Source organism: Podarcis filfolensis, assembly GCF_964270895.1.
Source record: "Podarcis filfolensis genome assembly, chromosome: 2".
NCBI classification, from domain to species: Eukaryota; Metazoa; Chordata; class Lepidosauria; order Squamata; family Lacertidae; genus Podarcis; species Podarcis filfolensis.
In genome coordinates this window covers 26,576,675-26,598,215 of record NC_139605.1, presented here as the reverse complement: position 1 = coordinate 26,598,215, position 21,541 = coordinate 26,576,675, and the positions used below count along the sequence as shown (strand labels likewise).

The 21,541-nt window shown below is 43.0% G+C and overlaps 1 protein-coding gene across 2 annotated transcripts in view; it reads right to left on the bottom strand.

The window, feature by feature from the left end:
- Window positions 1–16,558, bottom strand: part of LOC310756854 (monocarboxylate transporter 2-like) — a 33,907-nt gene extending 17,349 nt beyond the window's left edge. The window contains exons 1-2 of one of the 2 annotated variants that reach the window (XM_083601713.1): window positions 16,444–16,558; window positions 13,454–13,716 (exon numbers count right to left, since the gene is read on the bottom strand). In XM_083601713.1, the coding sequence (XP_083457839.1) occupies window positions 13,454–13,670 (217 nt within the window). In that variant the 5' untranslated portion in view covers window positions 13,671–13,716; window positions 16,444–16,558. Of the gene's footprint in view, window positions 1–13,453; window positions 13,717–14,209; window positions 14,576–16,443 lie in introns of those variants that run through there. The other variant, XM_083601714.1, reaches the window with a different exon arrangement.
- Between the last annotated feature and the right edge of the window lie 4,983 nt (window positions 16,559–21,541).

Below are 21,541 nucleotides of genomic sequence, written 5' to 3'. Positions count from 1 at the left end.
GCACTTGAGATTAGCATTTCTTAGCACGGGTGTATGGCTTCCAGGCAGGTACTGTATATGCTTGGCACAGAAACTATTCCTTGCTCAGGTGCAATAATGTCAGCTGTTCAGTCCTGTATTGTGATCCTTTGTTCACTCACCTGAATCTATGCGGTTTCCCCTGCTGAAAATGCAACAGCAGCACCAACCTGTCCAGGGTATATAGGCAAAGTGCTACTGAGGCTTTGGGGGGAATCTATTATACCTATTATTAAAAGCTTCCTTCTTGTGACTTCTACCATGGGACACAGAAACATGCTAATTACTAAATTATTTATTAAAACCACTTTGAGGGTTGCGTTTTTTGTTTAATAATCAACTGGTACAGTGGTACCTCGGGTTACACACGCTTCAGGTTACACACGCTTCCAGTTACAGACTTCACTAACCCAGAAATAGTACCTCGGGTTAAGAATTTTGCTTCAGGATGAGAACAGAAATCGTGCGGCGGCAGCGGGAGGCCCCATTAGCTAAAGTGGTACCTCAGGTTAAGAACAGTTTCCAGTTAAGAACAGACCTCCCGAACAAATTAAGTTCTTAACCCGAGGTATCACTGTATATAACTTTTATGAAAGAAAATAAATAATATAATTAAGGGGCAATGGTGAGATCAATTTGTCAGTAACGCATCAGCCATGATGAAAACTGAGTTAATATTGCCAGAAATCACTAAGAATACATTGTGAGGGGTCATTGTCAAATGAGATTTACTGCTGAGTAGGTGCTGAAGAAGGATCCTGGTTGTGGATCTTTGCTAGATTATTACAGGATTTTTATATAGATAACTATGTACAGATATGATAGAATATTTTGTCCCTGGTGATGGGCATTTCCCTCTGTTCCACTTCATGGTGGGAAAGAAATGCCTCTGTACTAAAAGAGCCCTACTAGGTATGCAAGCTACAACTCAGTGGAATTAGTGCTGATTTGACCTACTGAGAAAGGTTTACAGCTGTATTCTGCAAACAAGTGAGCATGAAGAGCCTGGACTTAAACCAGTATAACCCTGTTTACCGATTGGGGAATTGCAGCTATAGCCTTCCTGCTTCAATCGCTGCATCATTAATGGACATTTATTTAGCATTGGAACCTAGCAAAGTGCTTTTTTTGGTGCAATACTCCTTTATTCATCATTGGAAGAGTCTGGTTAAGGCTTCTTTGCAGGATCAGACATATGGGAGTAAAGGTAAAGGTAAAGGGACCCCTGACCATTAGGTCCAGTCGTGGCCGACTCTGGGGTTGCGGCACTCATCTCACTTTATTGGCCGAGGGAGCCGTCGTACAGCTTCCAGGTCATGTGACCAGCATGACTAAGCCGCTTCTGGCAAACCAGAGCAGGGCACGGAAATGCCGTTTACCATCCCGCCGGAGTGGTACCTATTTATCTACTTACACTTTGACGTGCTTTCGAACTGCTAGGTTGGCAGGAGCAGGGACCGAGCAATGGGAGCTCACCCCGTCGCGGGGATTCGAACCGCCAACCTTCTGATCAGCAAGTCCTAGGCTCTGTGGTTTAACCCACAGCACCACCCGCGTCCCTTGTATGGGAGTAGCAACTTCTTAATTTGACATAACCTCTCATTTGTTTACACATTGAAGGGTGAGTTAATGTCTTAGCAGAAAGAGAATCCTTTTCAAGAGCCCTTCAAAATGCTCTTGGCTCAACTCTCCTGGACTCCAGGATGAGTGATTATGTAAATAATACCAGTGCGTCATTTCTGGTAGACAAGAGGCAGAAAGAGTGCAGATTTGCCTGCAAAGGCAACTGACCTATGAATAACTCATGAGTGGTTGGAAAGGCTTGTTTCTATTGACAAACGTTGCTGATTCAGAATAGTAGGATTTGTAAAAATTGCTAAGGTAGGTGACTATTATTCCCATCTAACAGATAATGAGCAGAGGCTGAGAAGTAGGGCATCGCCCAGTGCATTGTGTGTTATGCAAAACCTATGATTCTGTGGTCAAGGCAGCCCGCAGATCATCTGCACACCTTTTGCAGTAAGTCACCACAATTATTTTTAGTGTATTTTCAGATGAATGAATAGCACCAGCATTGAAAAGTTAATGAGATACTGCCATTTCTTTGTCACTGACATAGAGTTAACTAATAACTGTGCCAGAAATAAAAGCTGGGGGGGATGTTCTTCCAAAAAACGTGAAAGGAAATGTTCCATGTTTTGAGTTTAGCAACTGGGGGGGTGCAAATTTCTCTGGATGGGTGACTGAGATGACTAAAGGTTCTTTTACTTACTATAATGCCAACTCCAGCCTGCCATTAAGCAGGTGAATAACCTGGGTCGTTATCAACCGGAAAATATGAGCTTGTCTTTCAATGTCCAGAATTTGTTCTGGAACATATGAAGCGGCCTTAGATCATGTCAGACTAATTGTCTGCCTAGCTGACGGCAGCTCTCCAAAATGTCAAGCAGCCTGCTGTCTGCTAACCACCACTTGCTAACTGGGCCCTTTAAACTGCCAAAGATTGGACTTGAGTTCTTCTGCATGCAAAATATACACTCCCGCTAACATTTGTTTATAAGGGCATTTATAAACCAACTCATAATGAAAATATTGTGGCAGCGTACACCAGAAATACAATAAAAACATCATAGAATGATAAAACACAGGCATGAATGGCTTGAACAACTAGAATAAGGTCTGGAAGGTGCAATCTCATTATAGCACTTCTATGAGATCACTCAGGTTCCTGCATTTTTACACCACTTGTTTTAAATAGTGCCCATGATGTTAAAAGCGGTCCACCTCCAGACATGAGTGTGGCCAAGGGGAAGGCAGGGGGCAGCTGCCCCCCCCCCAAATCAACACATATCAATACAAATCTGAGGTTCTGCCCCCTAAAAAAAATCCTGGCTACGCTCATGCCTCCAGATTGTTTCTGTCAGTCTCCAACCTTTAACTGAACAGATGTGTCTTGCCTTAAAGAAATCAGGGTCTCCGCTGAATCCAGTAACAGCATGCTAGGTAAAAATTAGTGGCAGCGCTGACCAGGGATAAAGTTAATTAATAGTGAGAAGTGCAAGCTCTGGTGGAGCTTGCACATTTGTGCACAAACTGATCTCCTGCTTTAAATGCAAGAGCACATGAGCAGTCTTCAATAAATTCTTAACTCCAAAATTGTCACCACTGTTCTCATTCTCCCAGTTTAACCTCATAAGCTCTGCTTAACTCACTGCCTGAAGGCAACAAAATGATCCCATGGGGAGGTGGGCTGGTTCAGGTGCAGGGGACTGGAGGCGGGATTTAAATAATAATGTAGAATATCAAATGCTATTTATTTGTGGAGGCGGAATTAACAGCCTCAAAGCAGCTGCATATCTTACTACGGAATACAGAATATACAATATAAAAAGAAGTTTTAAAAATACACCATTCTCCTATGTCAGTGTTGTGTATCCTGGGGCCAGATGATTTCCAGTGGAGTCAAAATCAGTCACAATATTTTTGTGCTAGACCTCAACAGGCTAAAGCTCAACAGCAGTCAAGTCCGTGGTCTATATACCCGCTATGGGCCAAGCCCATACTACTAAAGAAGACCAAGTATTAGCACAAAGCAAACCAGCATGATGAGAACCACGGGCACTAAACAAGCAGAGACACAGCAGTGAACACCATCCCTAGTGCCAACCCTACTTAGAAGACAGTTGTTTGATCTGGTCTATGAGCGGCTCATGTGTGGGGAGCAAGAAGCCAGAGAGGAAGGAAAGGTTTAGAGGAAGAAGGTGCAGAACTGTGGGAAGAAGGAAAAAAGTATATGAACAGAGTCAGACTCCACTTGCTTGGGCCAGTTCCTGTTTTTTGCTATGCTCCTTAATAATCAACACATACAATTTGGAGCTTTTCCCACTGGGCTTCTTAAAGAGAGAGTGGGAAACACCCCCTAGCTACAGCCCTGCATGATTGCAAAGAGTTAACCTTCCTCTCCACTGCTAGTTCATATTATATTTTAAGTCTATCACAGCTCTGTTATATTCCTGTCCAGCGACCTCGATAGCCACAGTGAAAGGCAAAATTATGGTTTGTAGTGCAGCGTCAAAACACAGGAACATTTCACCTGAATTGATAGTGCTATTGTTATTGTTAATCATAACTGTGTTAGGTAAGAAACTTACCTAAATGACTTAATTTTTTTTAAAAAAATCAGATTCCAGACACTACTGTTGCAAACCAAAACTTGGATTTGCATACAAAAGCAAAGGAAATGCAGTATTATAATAAAGCAAAAACAAAAAAAAAACTATTATGTTTAAACATTTGTCTTTTAAAATTAAGGGTGCAATCCAACTTTTGCTTACAGAACTTCCTGTTGAAATTTCCTGTTCAAATCCCTAGACTGTCCAAGTATTTGACATGGGATTGAATTGTGTACTTAATGTGTGTTTGTCTGTGTATTTTAAAAATATGTTTTCAGCTTTCAAATATGAATAAATGTACATATCAATTATAAGGGAATTAGGAATGCCCATATAATTTTTTTTTAGTACAGGCAGCAGAAATGTATACCTGGAGTAGCAAAATTCCAAATATGCATTAAATAAAACAAATGTGTCATTTTGATCTGCAAATATTCACTGTTTTACCTTTAATGTCAGTGGAACTTGAAGCAGATCTCTGAACGCTAAGCTGAATCCTCAGACACATCTTTCAGTGGGCTAAAGAATGAGGTGCATTATTTTAATGCTTTATTTATGCCCCGGTTAGAATGGGCTTTCTGTACCTGCCACTGTAATTTATAGTAGCAGCTGAATAATAAAGCATAGTTATGAAGTTTTGGATGAAAATGCTCAAGGTCAGCTGTCAGCTTCCAGCTTCCTAGGTGGAGCAGAGTGACCTACAGCCCAATGTCTGAGAATATGTTCCTTGCTTGAGACTGAAAACTCCAAAATTAAGTTTGCTTGGTTGACAGTGCAATCCTGAAAATGTCTGCTCAAAAGTAAACCTGATTTAGTTCATACAATCATAGAATGGTGAAGTTGGAAGGGACCATAAGGTTCATCTGGTCCAGGTAAGTATGTACAGGATTGCAGAAGCTAGTTGTTTTTCCTTTACAGAACATTGTTCGCAAAGACATTCCTTTGTTAGGGCAGAAGTACATGTTACAAGAAACACAGCCGCCCTGTGACTGACCTTTATTAAGCCTGCAGGAGAATCTTTGTGAATCTGGAAGAAGAATTCCTTTTTTACCATAGAGATTTGATACAGACTTAAGTCCAGCATCCTGTTCTCACATGCAGGAGCCAAGCACAACAGCACTCTACCTCTCTATGGTTTCCAGAAATTAGTATTCAGAAGGTTACTGACTAGAACAATGGAGGCAAAGTATAGCCATCAGTAGGCACTGGTAGCCTTATGAATGTCTCCAATGCTCTTCTAGATCCATCAAGTTCATAGTCATCCTGTGGGAGCAAATTCTGTAGCTTATGCACAGCATGAAGAAGTAGTTTTGTACGTTTCTTGAACCTTTCAACATTTAGCTTCATTAGATGTCCACGAATTATAGTGTCATGTGATACAGAGAAAAACTTTTCTCTATACACTTTCTCTACACCATTTATAATTTTATAAACTTCTATCATGCCTCCTTTTAACTATACTAAAAAGTCCCAAACTTCCTCATAGGGGAATTGCCCCATTCCCTTGATCATTCTGCTCTCTCTTTTCTGAACTTTTCCCAATGCCACCATCTCCTTTTTGAGGTGAAATGACTCAGACAGGAGACGCTATTCCAAATGTGGTTGCACCATAGAGTTCTAAAAGTTATGATATTAACATTTTTTTAATTTTCAACTGCTTTCCTAACGATCCCTAGTACAGGATCTGCCACATGCTGGGTCGACATCTTCCTCATCAAACCATCCACTATGACCCCAAGGTCTTGTTCCTCATCAGTCCCTGCCAGTTCAGACCCCATGAACTGGGATAGATCGGTACGAAAAGAAACTGAAAACCACTAGTTCCATAAATTTCACTTTCTGGCGCTTAGAAGGTAACTCTGGTCCCCTTTAATATGCCATCGCTTTAGCCAACAATGCCACATGTTTGCAAATTGTTCTCTGAGACCATGAAGGCTAGGAACATAGCATTTAAAAGGGGGAAGAGACAAGCTGAAGAAAAACCCCTAGAGTGGGAACAGTGGTGAACAGACTTTGTTTGTTTGTTTTTAATACTCAACTTGTGATTAGTCCCATGATTTCAATAGAATTGTTCATGTGATGAAAGTTAAATGAATCTGAGAACTTTCTGAAACTTTCTGAGGTTCAACACAAGACTTGATATTGTTCAACAATGTTAATTACACTAGTGAATGGCTTCGATATAAAGTGCCCCACGTGCGAATGGAAAGCACTGCTGCTTGAACCTGGGGAGGTTGCCGACTCCTCTCCAGTTCCCCACACAGCATCACAACCATTGTGTGGAGTCCCAACAGACTTCAAAATGGCTTTTCATCAGAGTGAAGATCCCAGGCAGCGTACAGAACACAATGCTTTTTTTTTAAGCTCCAGTGCCCTTCAATTCCTCGCTGATCTTACAGGTGAGCCCAATGAAGATGTTAACATTGCAAACTCCGGCTTGCAAACTGGGAGACAGCCTTCCTCCTCCCCAAGTGGATACAAATTTCTCAGCTTTCATCAAATGTAGCCATGGCTTAGGACTATATATCCTCAACAAAGCTCGCAATGGTTAACATTAGGTCCCCTAATGATTTGCACATCACTTCAAATGCTGCTTGTGAAAATAGCTTCAGGCAAATAGATTTGTTCTGCCTTGTTCGAAAACAAAGGCGGAGCAGATAGCACGCCATGCAAACAGTGACGTCCAACGGCAGAGTGCCTCTGTAATGAGGATCATGAAGAAGAAATGAAGGCAAGCACATCTATGCTATCTGCAAATGAAAGCTATTACTGTATTATCAGACCGAAAATCAGTTTCTCCTCCACCCAGCACAGCACTCAAAGACAAACCAGCATCAGCTGGCATAAATCAGCGCAAAATTGCATCACTCGCGTTATGGCACTTATTCACCATAGTTGTTTTTCTCCTGTATTATCTTACAGCAATACATACAAATTCTTTTTTTAAAAAAAATGAGGAGCCTTGCTGAGAAAATATACCATAGCTGCGCATATTCATTTGTTTGCAGGTAGATATATAATGCCACATTATATGATGTTGAGGGGGGAAAACACAAGGCCAAAAGCCAGAAGTCAGGCAGAAACTGTTGAACATTTCATGTGTATTTCAGGGAGCCAAGGAGAGGCAAACAGCAATTCTCCATTTGCTCTGAATGAAGTATCGAATCAAATGTTTAATTTTCAAAAATAGTCATTAGACTCTTGGTTGTTTTAGGGCCTGTATTTGGTTATCATACCTAGATTAGTGCATTAGGCCTTGAAACCCCTGCACTGTGACTGGTTATTACTCAATGGCTTCAATATACAATATGCTTGTATTTCCATGCTATAAGCAGGGGCAGACTTCTGTAATATTTCATAATACGGCGCACTGTGCAAAGCCAAAATTTGGTGCCCCCAAACGGATCTTCTCAATTTTGGGCCACTCGGCTCAGCACCCTGTGGAGGGGAACCACCTGCACCGCCCAAAATACAGTGTTGCTATAAGAGAGCCAGCGTGGTGTAGTGGTTAAGAGCGGGAGACTCGTAATCTGGTGAACCGGGTTCGTGTCTCCACTCCTCCACATGCAGCTGCTGGGTGACCTTGGGCCAGTCACACTTCTCTGAAGTCTCTCAGCCCCACTCACCTCACAAAGTGTTAGTTGTGGGGGAGGAAGGGAAAAGAGAATGTTAGCTGCTTTGAGACTTCGGATAGTGATAAAGTGGGATATCAAATCCAAACTCCTCCTCCTCCTCTTCTTCTAGCATTTGTGAAAGCTCTTTCTCTACAGTGAAGTGCTATGTTGAATTTTTGTTGTGAAGGTTGTCATTTCAGGCATCTCAACAATGGCCGTATGCCTACTTGCAGACATCGCTTCACTGCTTTGCTGTCACTGCTTCAGGAAACATATCCTGAATGAGGACACCATTGCTCCACATTGCATTACTTTCAATGGACTGAGCATTCAGAAGTGCATTCCAAAGTAAAGGAGAATGGGCCCAGTTGTTTTGATAAAGGGTATGGGACGCGGGTGGTGCTGTGAGTAAAACCTCAGTGCCTAGGACTTGCTGATCGCATGGTCGGCGGTTCGAATCCCCGCGGCGGGGTGCGCTCCCGTCATTCGGTCCCAGCGCCTACCAACCTAGCAGTTCGAAAGCACCTCCGGGTGCAAGTAGATAAATAGGGACCGCTTACCAGCGGGAAGGTAAACGGCGTTCCATGTGCTGCGCTGGCTCACCAGATGCAGCTTGTCACGCTGGCCACGTGACCCAGAAGTGTCTGCAGACAGCGCTGGCTCCCGGCCTATATAGTGAGATGAGCGCACAACCCTAGAGTCTGGCAAGACTGGCCCGTACGGGCAGGGGTACCTTTACCTTTACCTATGGGAACATAGGACGCTCCTATTACCCATTCATCACCTGTTCACTTTTTCTCTTAGAGAAAAACAAACAAACAGAGTGTGGGGTAATGACAATCTTCCTGCTTCTTTGTTTGTTTGTGCGCTCCCCCCCTTTTTTCTTGTCCCCTCCCCAGGTGTTTCACCTCATTGGCCCCAAATGGCAAACAAGCTTAGAAAATGTCAGCAACAGCTTTTGTCCCCTAATCCTAATTGTCATGCAGAGGCAGGGCAATATGTGTTGGGATCACAGCTACCACCCCATCAAAAACCTCCCCCACATGACAACTGGTCTTTGAAGAAGCTTCCTCGTGGTCATTTTGGGGGGAAGTCACTGATTAAATGTTGTGCAAAATGTTGAATTCTCCTTACGTTGTGACGCTGCTTCTTGCACTACAGAGTTTATGCTAATTTAGCATCGCAGCAGTGCAGACCTCTCTCTGCTTTTTCTGAACAGTCCAAGTCTCATGGATTATTTGCTTATTTGTTTGATTTCTATACCACCTTTCATCCAAGGATCACAGGGCTGTTTACAATATAAAAACTCAAAAATATATAACAGTAACAAACAAAAACAATATCCTGCACATACACAAGTTTAAAAGACCATGGATTATTTAATTATCCAAAGGCCTGGCATAAGAGGAATGTTTTTGCCTGGAGCCTAAAGGGCCCAGCGCTCCAGTTGGAGAACAGCCTTTACCAAAGGTATCATGGGCTTTGAAGAAGAAGAAGAGCTAGGATTTGATATCCCGCTTTATCACTACCCAAAGGAGTCTCAAAGTGGCTAACATTCCCCTTTCCCTTCCTCCCCCACAACAAACACTCTGTGAGGTGAGTGGGGCTGAGAGACTTCAGAGAAGTGTGACTGGCCCAAGGTCACCCAGCAGCTGCATGTGGAGGAGTGGAGACACGAACCCGGTTCACCAGATTACGAGTCTCCCGCTCTTAACCACTACACCACGCTGGCTCTCTTATAGCAACACTGTATTTTGGGCGGTGCGGGCGGTTCCCCTCCACAGGGTGCTGAGCCGAGTGGCCCAAAATTGAGAAGATCCGTTTGGGGGCACCAAATTTTGGCTTTGCACAGTGCACCGTATTATGAAATATTACAGAAGTCTGCCCCTACTTATAGCATGGAAATACAAGCATATTGTATATTGAAGCCATTGAGTAATAACCAGTCACAGTGCAGGGGTTTCAAGGCCTAATGCACTAATCTAGGTATGATAACCAAATACAGGCCCTAAAACAACCAAGAGTCTAATGACTATTTTTGAAAATTAAACATTTGATTTGATACTTCATTCAGAGCAAATGGAGAATTGCTGTTTGCCTCTCCTTGGCTCCCTGAAATACACATGAAATGTTCAACAGTTTCTGCCTGACTTCTGGCTTTTGGGCCAGTGCTCCAGTTGGAGAACAGCCTTTACCAAAGGTATCATGGGCTTTGAAGAAGAAGAAGAGCTAGGATTTGATATCCCGCTTTATCACTACCCAAAGGAGTCTCAAAGTGGCTAACATTCCCCTTTCCCTTCCTCCCCCACAACAAACACTCTGTGAGGTGAGTGGGGCTGAGAGACTTCAGAGAAGTGTGACTAGCCCAAGGTCACCCAGCAGCTGCATGTGGAGGAGCGGAGACGTGAACCCGGTTCCCCAGATTACAAGTCTACCGCTCTTAACCACTACACCACACTGGTGAAGACACTCAAACTCAGGACGCAAGGGAGAAACATGCTACGACGCTTGGCAAATCCACACCGTGATCAACTCCCGCCTGGAAACCAATGTCCCCACTGTGGAAGGACGAGAGGATCCAGAATTGGCCTCCACAGTCACTTACGGACTCATTGTTAAAACCGTGTTTATGGAAGACAATCTTACTCGGTTACAAGTGATCACCAAAGAAGAATAAGAAGAAGCAGCATGATGCTCTGGAGGAAGCGAGTTGTGACTCCAGGTACTCTATTCAACATCATCAATCAAATTCAGGAAACTTTTGCACACACCAAGAAGCCTCTACCAGTGCACTCACTGATTCCCTCTGCCTGCCCTGCCCTTTCCTGCTTAAAATGTGATCAGACCTAGGCAACAGGGGCAGGATTGTGGATGGGGGAAGGACTGACAAAGAGAGTCACGCACATAGAAATGTTGGTGCCCCTGGCCCAGCTGCTCTTTGCACTCTTGCTACAGCGGCAAGCACAGGGAAGCCTATTTTCAAGTGCAGATTCTGGTCACGGGTTCAGGGTCAATGTACCCAGGGTAAGAGGAAACACAAATAATCCATCCCCACTTTATATGTTCTACACACGCAATAACCCTCTGTGGATATAACTGCATCATCCTAGATTTCTGGCTTCGGAACAGATTGCTGCATAGAATTGGAACAATCTCTTTAATCAAACATTAACTCCACAGTGCCCTGTTGCATTACCAAGGTCTCTTAAATCTATATTAAAAAAAATAATGCTTAAACCAGCTGTTTTTAGGTTCCCTGTGCTTCATATCATATTGTCCTTAAACAGAACTATAACAATTTCTGTTTATCTTGCAGTTTATTGTTGGATACTAGATAGCACCTTTAAGAGGCCCAAAAGGGTGGCAGAAATAATGAATGTTGCAATAAAAATGTTAAAAGGGGAAAAGTCAGAAGAAAGTGAACTGAATTTGTTGCAACCTTGAAGAAAACACACTTTGAACAAGATGAAATGAGCTTTGTAGACACAGTCTTGCAATGACATACCAGCACACGCAACGCTACAGAAAAACATAACACAGGGATTTGGAGAAAACTCATTCTTGCTGGTGCAAGCAATTAAATACAATCATAAACACACCCTGCACTCCAAGGTAATATCATTTTGTGGTAAGAGCCACATGGCAAATGAACAATCCCATTTTCTTTAGGTTTTCCAAAAGCCTAAAGAAGAAAAGTAAAATCTGAAATCTGTATTTTTCTAAACATGCTGAAAAACACCTTGCGCAACAGAGAAAATGGCTGCAGGTATCGCGATTCTTGAAATAAATTGAGAGCTTTAGTAGCTGAAAATAATACTTTTGCAAAGAATACCTAACCATTTCAATATTTTCAAAGGTAGGCAAGATGACACTGTAGTTAATTCGTGTAAGATTTTAGTGGTACAAAATGTTTTTTACAAAGCCTTCTCACTGTGTTTCTATGAAGTGGCATAGCATCAGTCCCATTTTTCCGATGAAGAACAGAGGCTGAAATGTAACTTGGGTACACTGTCCTATGAGACCACACCCTGGCCCTTGGCACATATCAATGACATCAACTAATTATTTACATTGCAAACTGAGAATTTTGCAGTTTTGCACAACAGCAAAATCTATGCCCAAAATACAGTGATTCTTTTGAGAGCACTATTGAAAAGGAACTCAGTTAGGTACCAGTCCCGGACATCCTTGCTTATTGCTCAGAACAAAGAATGGGGATTCAGCCTGGGCTGGATGGGGTAACACTCCCCCTGTATACACAGGTGTGCAGTTTGGGCATGCTCCTGAGCATGGATGGATGACCAGGTCTCTGCAATGGCCAGGAGTGCATTTGCACAGTTAAAGTGTGCTAGCTGCATTCTTGGAGATATCAGATTTGGCCACAGTGACACGCGCATTCGTTCTATCGCCCTTTTGATTAATGTAGCGGGCTCTACACTTTGAAGAGCGTTCAGAAACTTCAGCTGGCTCAAAGAGCAGCAGCCAGATTGCTGAGCAGGACTGGTTATAGGGAGCACATGACTCCCTCATTAGAACAGGCTACTGGTCTGTTTCCAGGCACAATTCAAAGTGCCTGGAACTTTGACCTATAAAGCACTACACAGCTAAGGTCCATGCTATCTAAAAAACTGTACTCTCTTATTTGAACCTGCCTGGGTTTTGAGGTCTTCAGGGGACGCCCTTCTCTTGGTCCCACCACCCTCACAGTCAAGCTTGGTGGGGGTGTCAGAAAGGGCCTTTGGATTTTGCAACACCCTCCCTAGAGAAGCCAGACTGGCTCCCTCCTTGTTCTTCATCCACCTGCAAGTGAAGACTTTCTGGTTCCAGCAGGCTTGTTGGGATTGGCTGCTTTTAGTTAAAAGGGTGGTGCCATGCTGTTTTTATTGTAATTATTTGTATGTTTTAAACATATTTTATATACGTAGATAGTTTCAATTCTATCAATGTTTACTTGTTTTTAAATTATTGATTTGTCGGTGTTTTTAGCTGTGTTCTTTTTTATCTGTTAGCCACCTTGAATCCCATCAGGGGAAAAAGGCGAGGTATAAATAAATACATACCGTATATAATGATAATAATTGCTCTTCTGATTTTTTAAAACTTTTTTAACAGATAATTTTAACTTCGCTGAATTTCTGCGTTATTTCATATTGTGAATCACTTTGTTATTGCTGCAATGAAAATCGGTACGTATTTTAAAATAAAATGAAGTAATTACTACAAAGCACATTTGACCTCAGTAGTGCCTTGCAAACAATTCCTCCTCTTGCATTTATATGAAGCTGCCCTTCAGTACCTATTATGTTATATTCTCAACAACTTAATTTCCCCATTTTTTATTATTTCATGGGCTTCAGTAAAGTTCAAAAACTTAGCACCCCTACCAACACAGAATCCCATCTGATTACTTAAGGACAGCTCTGAATAATTTGACTATGATTATGTGGTTGTTTTCTATGTTTCTCAAAATATGTCCCAATGTGAAGAATAACACAGATGAATCACGAGTACTAGTAAATTCACATACCAATTACGAGCATTTTCCCCCCTGAAGTAATTCCAACAGCCCCTTGTTCTCAAGTTAATGTGGAGTTGATAAACCTTCCATTCCCAAGTCAAATCAAAGCATTTTGTTCTGGTTTTACTCACCTCCACCGTAGGTAGCAGCCAACATAATTGAAGACACCCATGCAATCTCACTGTATGACGTACCAAAGAAATCTTGGATTTCTTTGAAGAAGATTGCTATGCCTTTGGGGAAAGCATATGAAAATCCAATGGATATGAATGCTCCAAAGACCACTGCCCATCCCCATCCTCCATCTGGAGGGGTATAGGCTTGGCTTGTGTCTGCTGGAAGTGGCATGTCAAGGTTAAGTTAATTCCCTGTAATTCCCTTTTTTCTGGAAGCCCTGAAAAACAAAGTGCACACTCACAGTCTTTTATCAGATTCCCACATATAGTTAACTCAACTCTCACACACATTATTACCCAATCTCCCTTTCTCATTCATCTTGGTCTTCTTCTTATTATTATTATTAAATAAATAAATCAAGAGGCACAACAGGTATTTCTGGAAATCTTATCTTAGGAAACGTTTACCTGCCTATGCTTGTCAGGCTTCTTTCACTGGAGTTTGTTGACAAACATGGATGGGATGGGATCTCACTGTTACCTCTTTCCACGATACAGCCAAAACCCACATAATCAAACTGATGATTATGATTTCTAAGAAAATGAATTATTTATATGTGGGTTGACGTGTTACAATCTCGGTAATGTTATTGCTTTTTTAATGTTATTTACTCCCAAAGGAGCCCAGGGTGGCAAACACAAACAATAATTTAAAAAAACAACAACATCTGCAATAGTTACAAACTGGGAAAGAAGCTTCTACAGTCATACCTCAGATCTCAAACGCCTTGGCTCCCAAACAAATCAGCTCCCGAATGATCAAATCCCAGAAGTGAGTATTCTGGTTTTTGAACGATTTTCAGAAGCCAGGCGTCCGGCGTGGCTTCTGATTGGCTGCAGGGCTGTGCTTTGGTTTTCAAATGGTTCCAGGAGTCAAACAGACTCCCAGAACACATTCTGTTAGAGAACCAAAGTACGGCTGTATTTTAAAAGCTTGTTGGAAGAAGGTCTTCAGTACATGCCGAATAAAACAACTTAGATGGCGCCTGTCTAATATTTAATGGGAGGGAATCCCAAAGAGTAGATGGCACAACACTAAAGGCCTAATTTATATATAGTGCAAAACAGAACTCCCGCTCTTGTTCTTATTATGTATTTGGTGTTCTATTTTGTACTTTTATGCTGTGATCCACCCTGAGCTATAAATGGGCTGAGTATCTTAAGGACTGCCTTCCCTACTTTGAGGCTGCCCAACCATTAAGGACCTCACTGGGTTCTGGGTGCTTCCAACTGGGTAGCTAATGGAGAGAGGCACCTTTTCTATGATGGCACCTCATCTGTGGAAATCCATCTTTGTAAAATTTACTTGGCACCAGGTTTTTTTTTTAAAAGAAAATGCTATATACCTAGGGCTTTAATTGTGTTTTTAAAAATGAAGTTTCCTGTTCTTTTTAATCCGCTGAAGACTATTATATTGGATGATTTAGTACTGGTTTTTATATACTGTTACTGATTTTAAAAGAAACAGTAGCAAGCCACCTCAAAAGCTACATTTGGTAGGTAAGATATAAATATTTAAAGCCAATGTTAAGCTCTACTTAAGCTAATGGCAAAATTGTAGTTGATTTGAGTGCCTTCGGATTTCTTTTCTTTTTTTGTACCCATAAAGCCCATAGAAGTTAATTCTAGATTCCTGCAGGCAACTTACTAGCTAGCTGGCCTTTTCTATATAAGCATCAAGGTTTTTTTTAAAAAAAATCCCTTTAAAGTAATTAACTTCAGAGGTGGTTATTACTTAAGACCAGAAGCCATGTTAAAACTAGTTCTTTGTCTCTAGGAACTCTTCTTGAACAAAGGTAGCCGACTAAAGCTGTAAACTGAGGCAGGAATCTGATACAATCTATTCAGCTTTTCCCAAGCGTTGCTTCCACTGTTTTTTTTTTTTTGTTTTGTTTTCTCACACAGTCATGGCATATGTCACCAGAGGAAGGCCTCATATGATTTCATTCTACTAAATATGTTAAGCCAAGCCGGGGGGAGGGTGTTCTGTAATAAATGCAATCAGCATTATGTGCTCTGACGTGACAGCAATATGCATGTTATTTCTGGCCCTGTGTCCTGAGCTGCCATTGTTTGGGAAGGAGACCAATACACAATCACATACGCAAACTTCTCCGCAAGGAATGCAGATGCATACAGAAAATACATTGCACAGCACACTTACGTAGGACATGGTCCCTTCACATGTGAATTAATATGTACAAAATGCATCTGTGCGATTTCTCTGTATTTTAGACTTGTGTGAGGCAGCGTGCAGATTGCACAGTTAAAGCACACACATATTACCGTGCTGCATCTCACAGAATAGGCAAACTGCACATCAGACCGTGCTTTCATACCTCAGAAAAACTGCCCCAAATGGCTTAATATGTCCTTTTGTGGCATTGATGTAGAATAGGAGGGAGAGAGGATATACACAATTCAGGCAGTGGAAGCCAGTGGCCTCCTTTAACATGTGACTACCCTTAACATGATGTGTGCGTATTGTCAATTTAAGCTCAAAGTTATTTATATCTTGCAGGAATGCTGGGCAGTAAATGAGTCACACAGCTGGCCACCAAAGAGGCAACTGAAATTTCAAATTCACGCTGCAAGAGGGGGGCTGGAGGGCCTTGTAAGTGTCTGCGCAGGATTCCTGCTTCTAGACGCACCGGGCCAGCAACAGCTGCTACGTATAAATGCAAAGTAATAAATTTCTCAAGCTTCCCCGATATCCGAGGAGGATAAATAGCGCGCGCGCGCGACGCCCTCCCCACCAGGCACACGGAAGCAGACACGCTGGCATAGGGCGCGCACGCAAGCACCGTCCACGATGCACACGAGCGCACTCCTTTGCTACCCAAACTCCCGAAGAAGTTTGGCGCGCTTTTTCCGTCCCGGGCTCGGCGCCTTCGCCTGCGGGAGCGCGTAGCCCCCGGAGCCTGGGGCGGCGCTGCTCTTCTTACCTTGTGCTCCCTCCGGGTCGCCCGGTGTCAGCGCCCGAGTGCACGCGGCGCCTCGGAGCAGCCTCGCAGGAGGGAAGCGAGGAGGAGCCCGGGCGGGAAGCCACGGGGAGGCGTGGTGCCCGTGTGGGGTGGGAAGCGGGTCTTCCCCCTCAGCCGGGCCGGAAAGGCGCCTCGGGGCGAAAGCCTGGCTTCGGGGTCGCGCGCAGCCTCGGCCCCTTTTCCTCGCTCGCTCGGGCGGGATTCCTGTCAGAGCATAATCCCCCCCCCCCACCTGAGCGGGGATCCCGAACCAGCCTGTGGAAGTGCCTCGCCGTGGCTTCCAGCGCTGCCCTTTCGCCTCCAGAGGAAAAGTACAGAAAGGAAGGCGCTTCGTTGTAGCTTCACCCACAGCTTTCAAACCGTGGCAGCTTCTCCCGCGCAGGCATTCCCTAGAAATGATCCCTGATAGCTGACCCGCACTATTTTGTGAGGCTTTGGCAGGTTCTAACTAAAGGTGCAGGAGCCCTGTCCTCCCTTGAATCTGGCCTCCCTGTTGTGGGAGGGGGGCTATTGGGTTATTTTTTATTTTTATTATGTATTTTGTGGTTTTATATCTTGATTTCATTCTGTGAACCCCTGGGTATAGGGCGGTATATAAATTCAATTAATAATAATAATGTAAGCTTAGTGAAATGCCACCTGCTCTACCCATCATCGTCACATTTCTATCTAATTTTATTTATGACATTTATATGCCGCCAGTTCTTCCAGGGAGCTCAAGGTGGTTCTCCTCCCCATTTCATCCTAATAACAACCCTGTGAGGTAGGTTGGGTCTGAGAAATGGTGACTGGCCCAAGCTCACCCGGCCAGCTTCATGGCCGAGTTGGGGATTTGAACCCTGGCCTCCCAGGTCATAGACCAATACCCCAGCCATTACGCTACACTGGCTCTCTGTCCCAAAGGCATCCCAGGTTCATTCCCTGGCATCTCTACCTGTGGCTGAGAAAGTCTACTACCTGAGACCCTGGAGAGCTGCTGCCAGTCAGTGTAAACTTGGGGTAGTCAATGTGGTGTGTCGTCCCCCTGCCCAGATGTGATTGGGCTATAACTCCCATCACCCCTGACCATTTGACCTGCTGGTTAGAAATGATGGGAGTTGGTATCCAGCAATCTCTGGAGGGCACCATGTTGGTTACCCCTGCTCAGTGCCCTAACTCAGTGTGAGGCAGTTCCCCATGAATTCTCTCTCAGGCTACAACCCACACCCCACGTGGAATGATAATACTGACTTACCTTACAGGGGTGTTTATTTATTAAATTTCTGTCTCACCCTTGCTCCCAGACCATCTTCAAGGGCAGCCCCACATAGAGCACATTGCAGTAGTCCAGGTGGGAGGTCGCTAGGGCTTGTGCTGCAGAGGTCAGGCTACCCAGGTCAAGGGAATTGCCATAGCCTGTGAACCCATCTAAGCCAAGCACAAGTACTGCTTGCCACAGAGGCCACTTGGAACTCCATGGAAATCCAGAAGTACCTGTTCCTTCAGAGGGCTGTAAGGTGTCCAAGAACAAGTTGTCAGACTAGTATTTCTTCACAAGAATTTTGTAAAGATTATAGGTAGATCATGCAAAGTGCTTTGAACACTTGAAAACATCACAAAAACGTTAAGTATTATTATTTATAGGAATGGTTTTCAGAATTAATAACAATGGTTAACATTTAAATAGCACATTTCAAGAGTGCAAAGTGCGTTTTTTTAACATGCATTAACTGAGTAATTTCAACAATGACTGCCCAATCAGATTGCTTTTGATTGCAGGGGTAGAGTAGGGCTGCTTTTTACCCTCCGTTACCTGTTTTAGTCTCTGCTGAGTAACTCGCTAAAATGCATGTTGCGGTGTTATTGTTCCTGCTCTATTATGGTTTGATGCTTTAATGTAATACTGTATATGCTTTCAGCTGATTTTTTAATCAAATATTGCATGCCTCGTGTTTATTTAAAATATTTCATTTTAAAAAAACACACAGCTGACAAATTTATTAAATTAAAACAGGTCAGTATAGTTATCCTCAAATTGTAGGTAGAAGAGGGGACTAATGCCAAGAGAGAGGGGCTTGCCTATGCTGAAGATATTAAAGGATAACTTTCAAAAAATGTCAAAATCTGTAAAATTCACATCAGAGCAGAGTAAAGTGGCAATTTTGCTTCCTTGCCTTTTTGTGGCATTCCTGAAGATTGTGTATATTCACCCCTGAACTCCACTGCCCATATTGATAATGTCCCAGTAAGGTGATTGCTACAGGAAATTCATTATTGTGCACCATGTCATGTAATTAAGTTGGTATGTCCTCATTTTCTTGGTGTTGGTGGTGAGCTCATTGTTTTAAGTTATAATGTAGCAATTTCATGGAGCCAGAGATGATGGGGTCCAAAAGGTCTTATCAAAGTGCCGGTACTCACCATGAAGTTGTTACAGTGTCACATTTCTAACCAGTGCTTTTCTTCTAGACATCCTTCTATATTCAAACTACAAGAAGAAATATTCTGCCTAAACATCAGGAAGAACTTTCTGATGGTAAGAGCTGTTCAACTGTGGAACGGACTCCCTTGGAAGGTGATGAACTCTCCTTCCTTGGAGGTTTTTAGACAGAGGTTGCTTGGCCAGATTCCTGTATTGCAAGAAGTTGGAACAGATGACCCTCTGGGTTCCATCCAACTCTACAATTCTAGGATTGTCTTCTTCACTGATAAGCAGTGACTGTCAAAGCACTCATGCTACCCGAAATCAGCCTTCGTCAACCTGGTCCATCCCCATTCTTAATGTTTCAACTCTCATTACCCCAGCCAAGCCAAGCGCTTTCTGTGCTAACTGTAGTTTCTGAACCATATTTAAAGACGGCCTCATATAAAATGCATTGCGTTCTAACCTGGAGGTTATCAGAGCACAGACAGTGGAAGCCAGGCTATCCCTGTCCATATAAGATCAGACATGGGCTACCAGCTGAAGCTGGTAGAAGACACAATATTGGATTCAAAAGTACCCTCAGGAAGAGGAAGAGTTTGGATTTGATATCCCGCTTTATCACTACCCTAAGGAGTCTCAAAGTGGCTAACATTCTCCTTTCGCTTCCTCCCCCACAACAAACACTCTGTGAGGTGAGTGAGGCTGAGAGACTTCAGAGAAGTGTGACTAGCCCAAGGTCACCCAGCAGCTGCATGTGGAGGAGTGGAGACGCGAACCTGGTTCACCAGATTACGAGTCCACCACTCTTCATCACTACACCACACAGCTGTTCCTTCAAGCAGATTATAACCCCTCCCAGAACAAGTACGGTACATTGCACTCATGCAGACAGGGGAACCACTCGGAAATAGTATCTCAGTCTTATCCAACTTGACCATTAGTTCCTGTCCATTACTGAGCATAGACACTGATACAATAGGGAAAATAAATAACGAGCTGAGACTGATATAATAATTCACACTTTAAGAACAAGCTTAGTTTAAGCCCAGGTGCCTGTTTTTGGAGGCTGCACCCCACTAACTTGCTTATTTAGTGTCACTATATTGTTGCATTTACACTCGACATGTAACCCTTAGGGTTTGTTTCTAATTCTAGTAACTTGCTTGCTCATTACCGGTATATTATTATTATTATTATTATTATTATTATTATTTACATTTTATACTGCTCTTTATCCAAGGATCACATGGCAGTTTACAAAAAGACATAACATAGTAGGAAACAAAAACAATAACTGCCGCCCCCTACACACACAGAATAGGGCCCATCTCTGTCTGTATTTCTAAAATCAGCTGCAAAGGGGCTACAATTTTTATCTGAATCACATGCACCTCAGGCTGGGTGCCAGCATTTTTAGCCTAATGGTAGAACAGCAGTGTGGGTTGGAACTGAGCATTTCCTTTCTCCCGGTGCTGTTGCACCAACCCATACCCGAGCCCTCCATGGCTACATTGAAATAACCAGCACATTTATTTTGACCCAAGGCTCTCTTTTTATTAGGGACCTTCTTGTCTGAAATTGTCATTTCTATCATTTTTGGGCCAAAGTCCACAGCTTGACTTTGTGTTTCATTTTTTCCTCTCCTGCAATCATTGCCAACACAAAATTAATAAATAAATGTAATAAATAATCATTTGTTGATGGAATTTAAGTAATAATTTGAAATAGTAGTCAGATCAGCCAACCTTTATGGGCCAGTGGCAGTGGTAAAATAACCAATGTCCTCTGTTAGGCCATCATACGTGGACATAACTCTGCCAAAGCATCTCACCCAACATCAACAGATAATTGGGGGTGTATGGTTGTGGCGTTTGCCCTCCTAGGTGTGTGACATCATACTGGGTTTATAAGGAAAGGGTTAACTAATTGTAAAATGACTAACCATTGGGAACCCAAGGGGAGGAGTTAGAGTTGGAGTTAGAGAAGAGAGAGAGGATAAGTCTGTGGGTTGGGCTAGTCTGATGTGAGAGAGTGAGAGAATCTGTTAAGAGGAGTCAGTCAAACAGTTAAGATAATCAGTCAGAAGGTATTAGGAAGGTATAGGCTGGTAAAGAAACTAAAGTTAAGAAACTGACAAGAATATTATCTGAGAAACCATAAACTTGTTAATGCTTATAAAATAAACTTGTTTATTTGGTTCAATTTAAACAACTGTCTGGACTCAGTGTTTTACCCGAGAGTAACGGGTTGGTGGCAGCGGGGAAGCAAGTACAGTGGTGGCACAGGGATCAATAGACCGTTAAACGTCCGGGGACCCTGTGTGACCGCCACAATGGTGAAGAAGGATCTGTTTGACAAGGTTTCATTTCTGTTTTTATCTTTCATTAACAAAAGTAAGGAGAAGCATCACCCTCCAACAACGCCTTCATCTATGTGAAGGGCCTATACAGTGGTGCCTCCAGTTGCGGACAGGATCCATTCCGGAGCTCCACTCGGATCCCAAGGTTTTTGTAACTGGAGGTACCTGTTCTGCGCATGTGTGCGGCACAGTAGAGTACTTCTGCGCATGCAGACGGTGCAGTAGAGCGCTTCTGCGCATGTGCGCGCAGTGAAACCCAGAAAAATACTTCCGGGCTTGCCGCGTGCATAACTCGA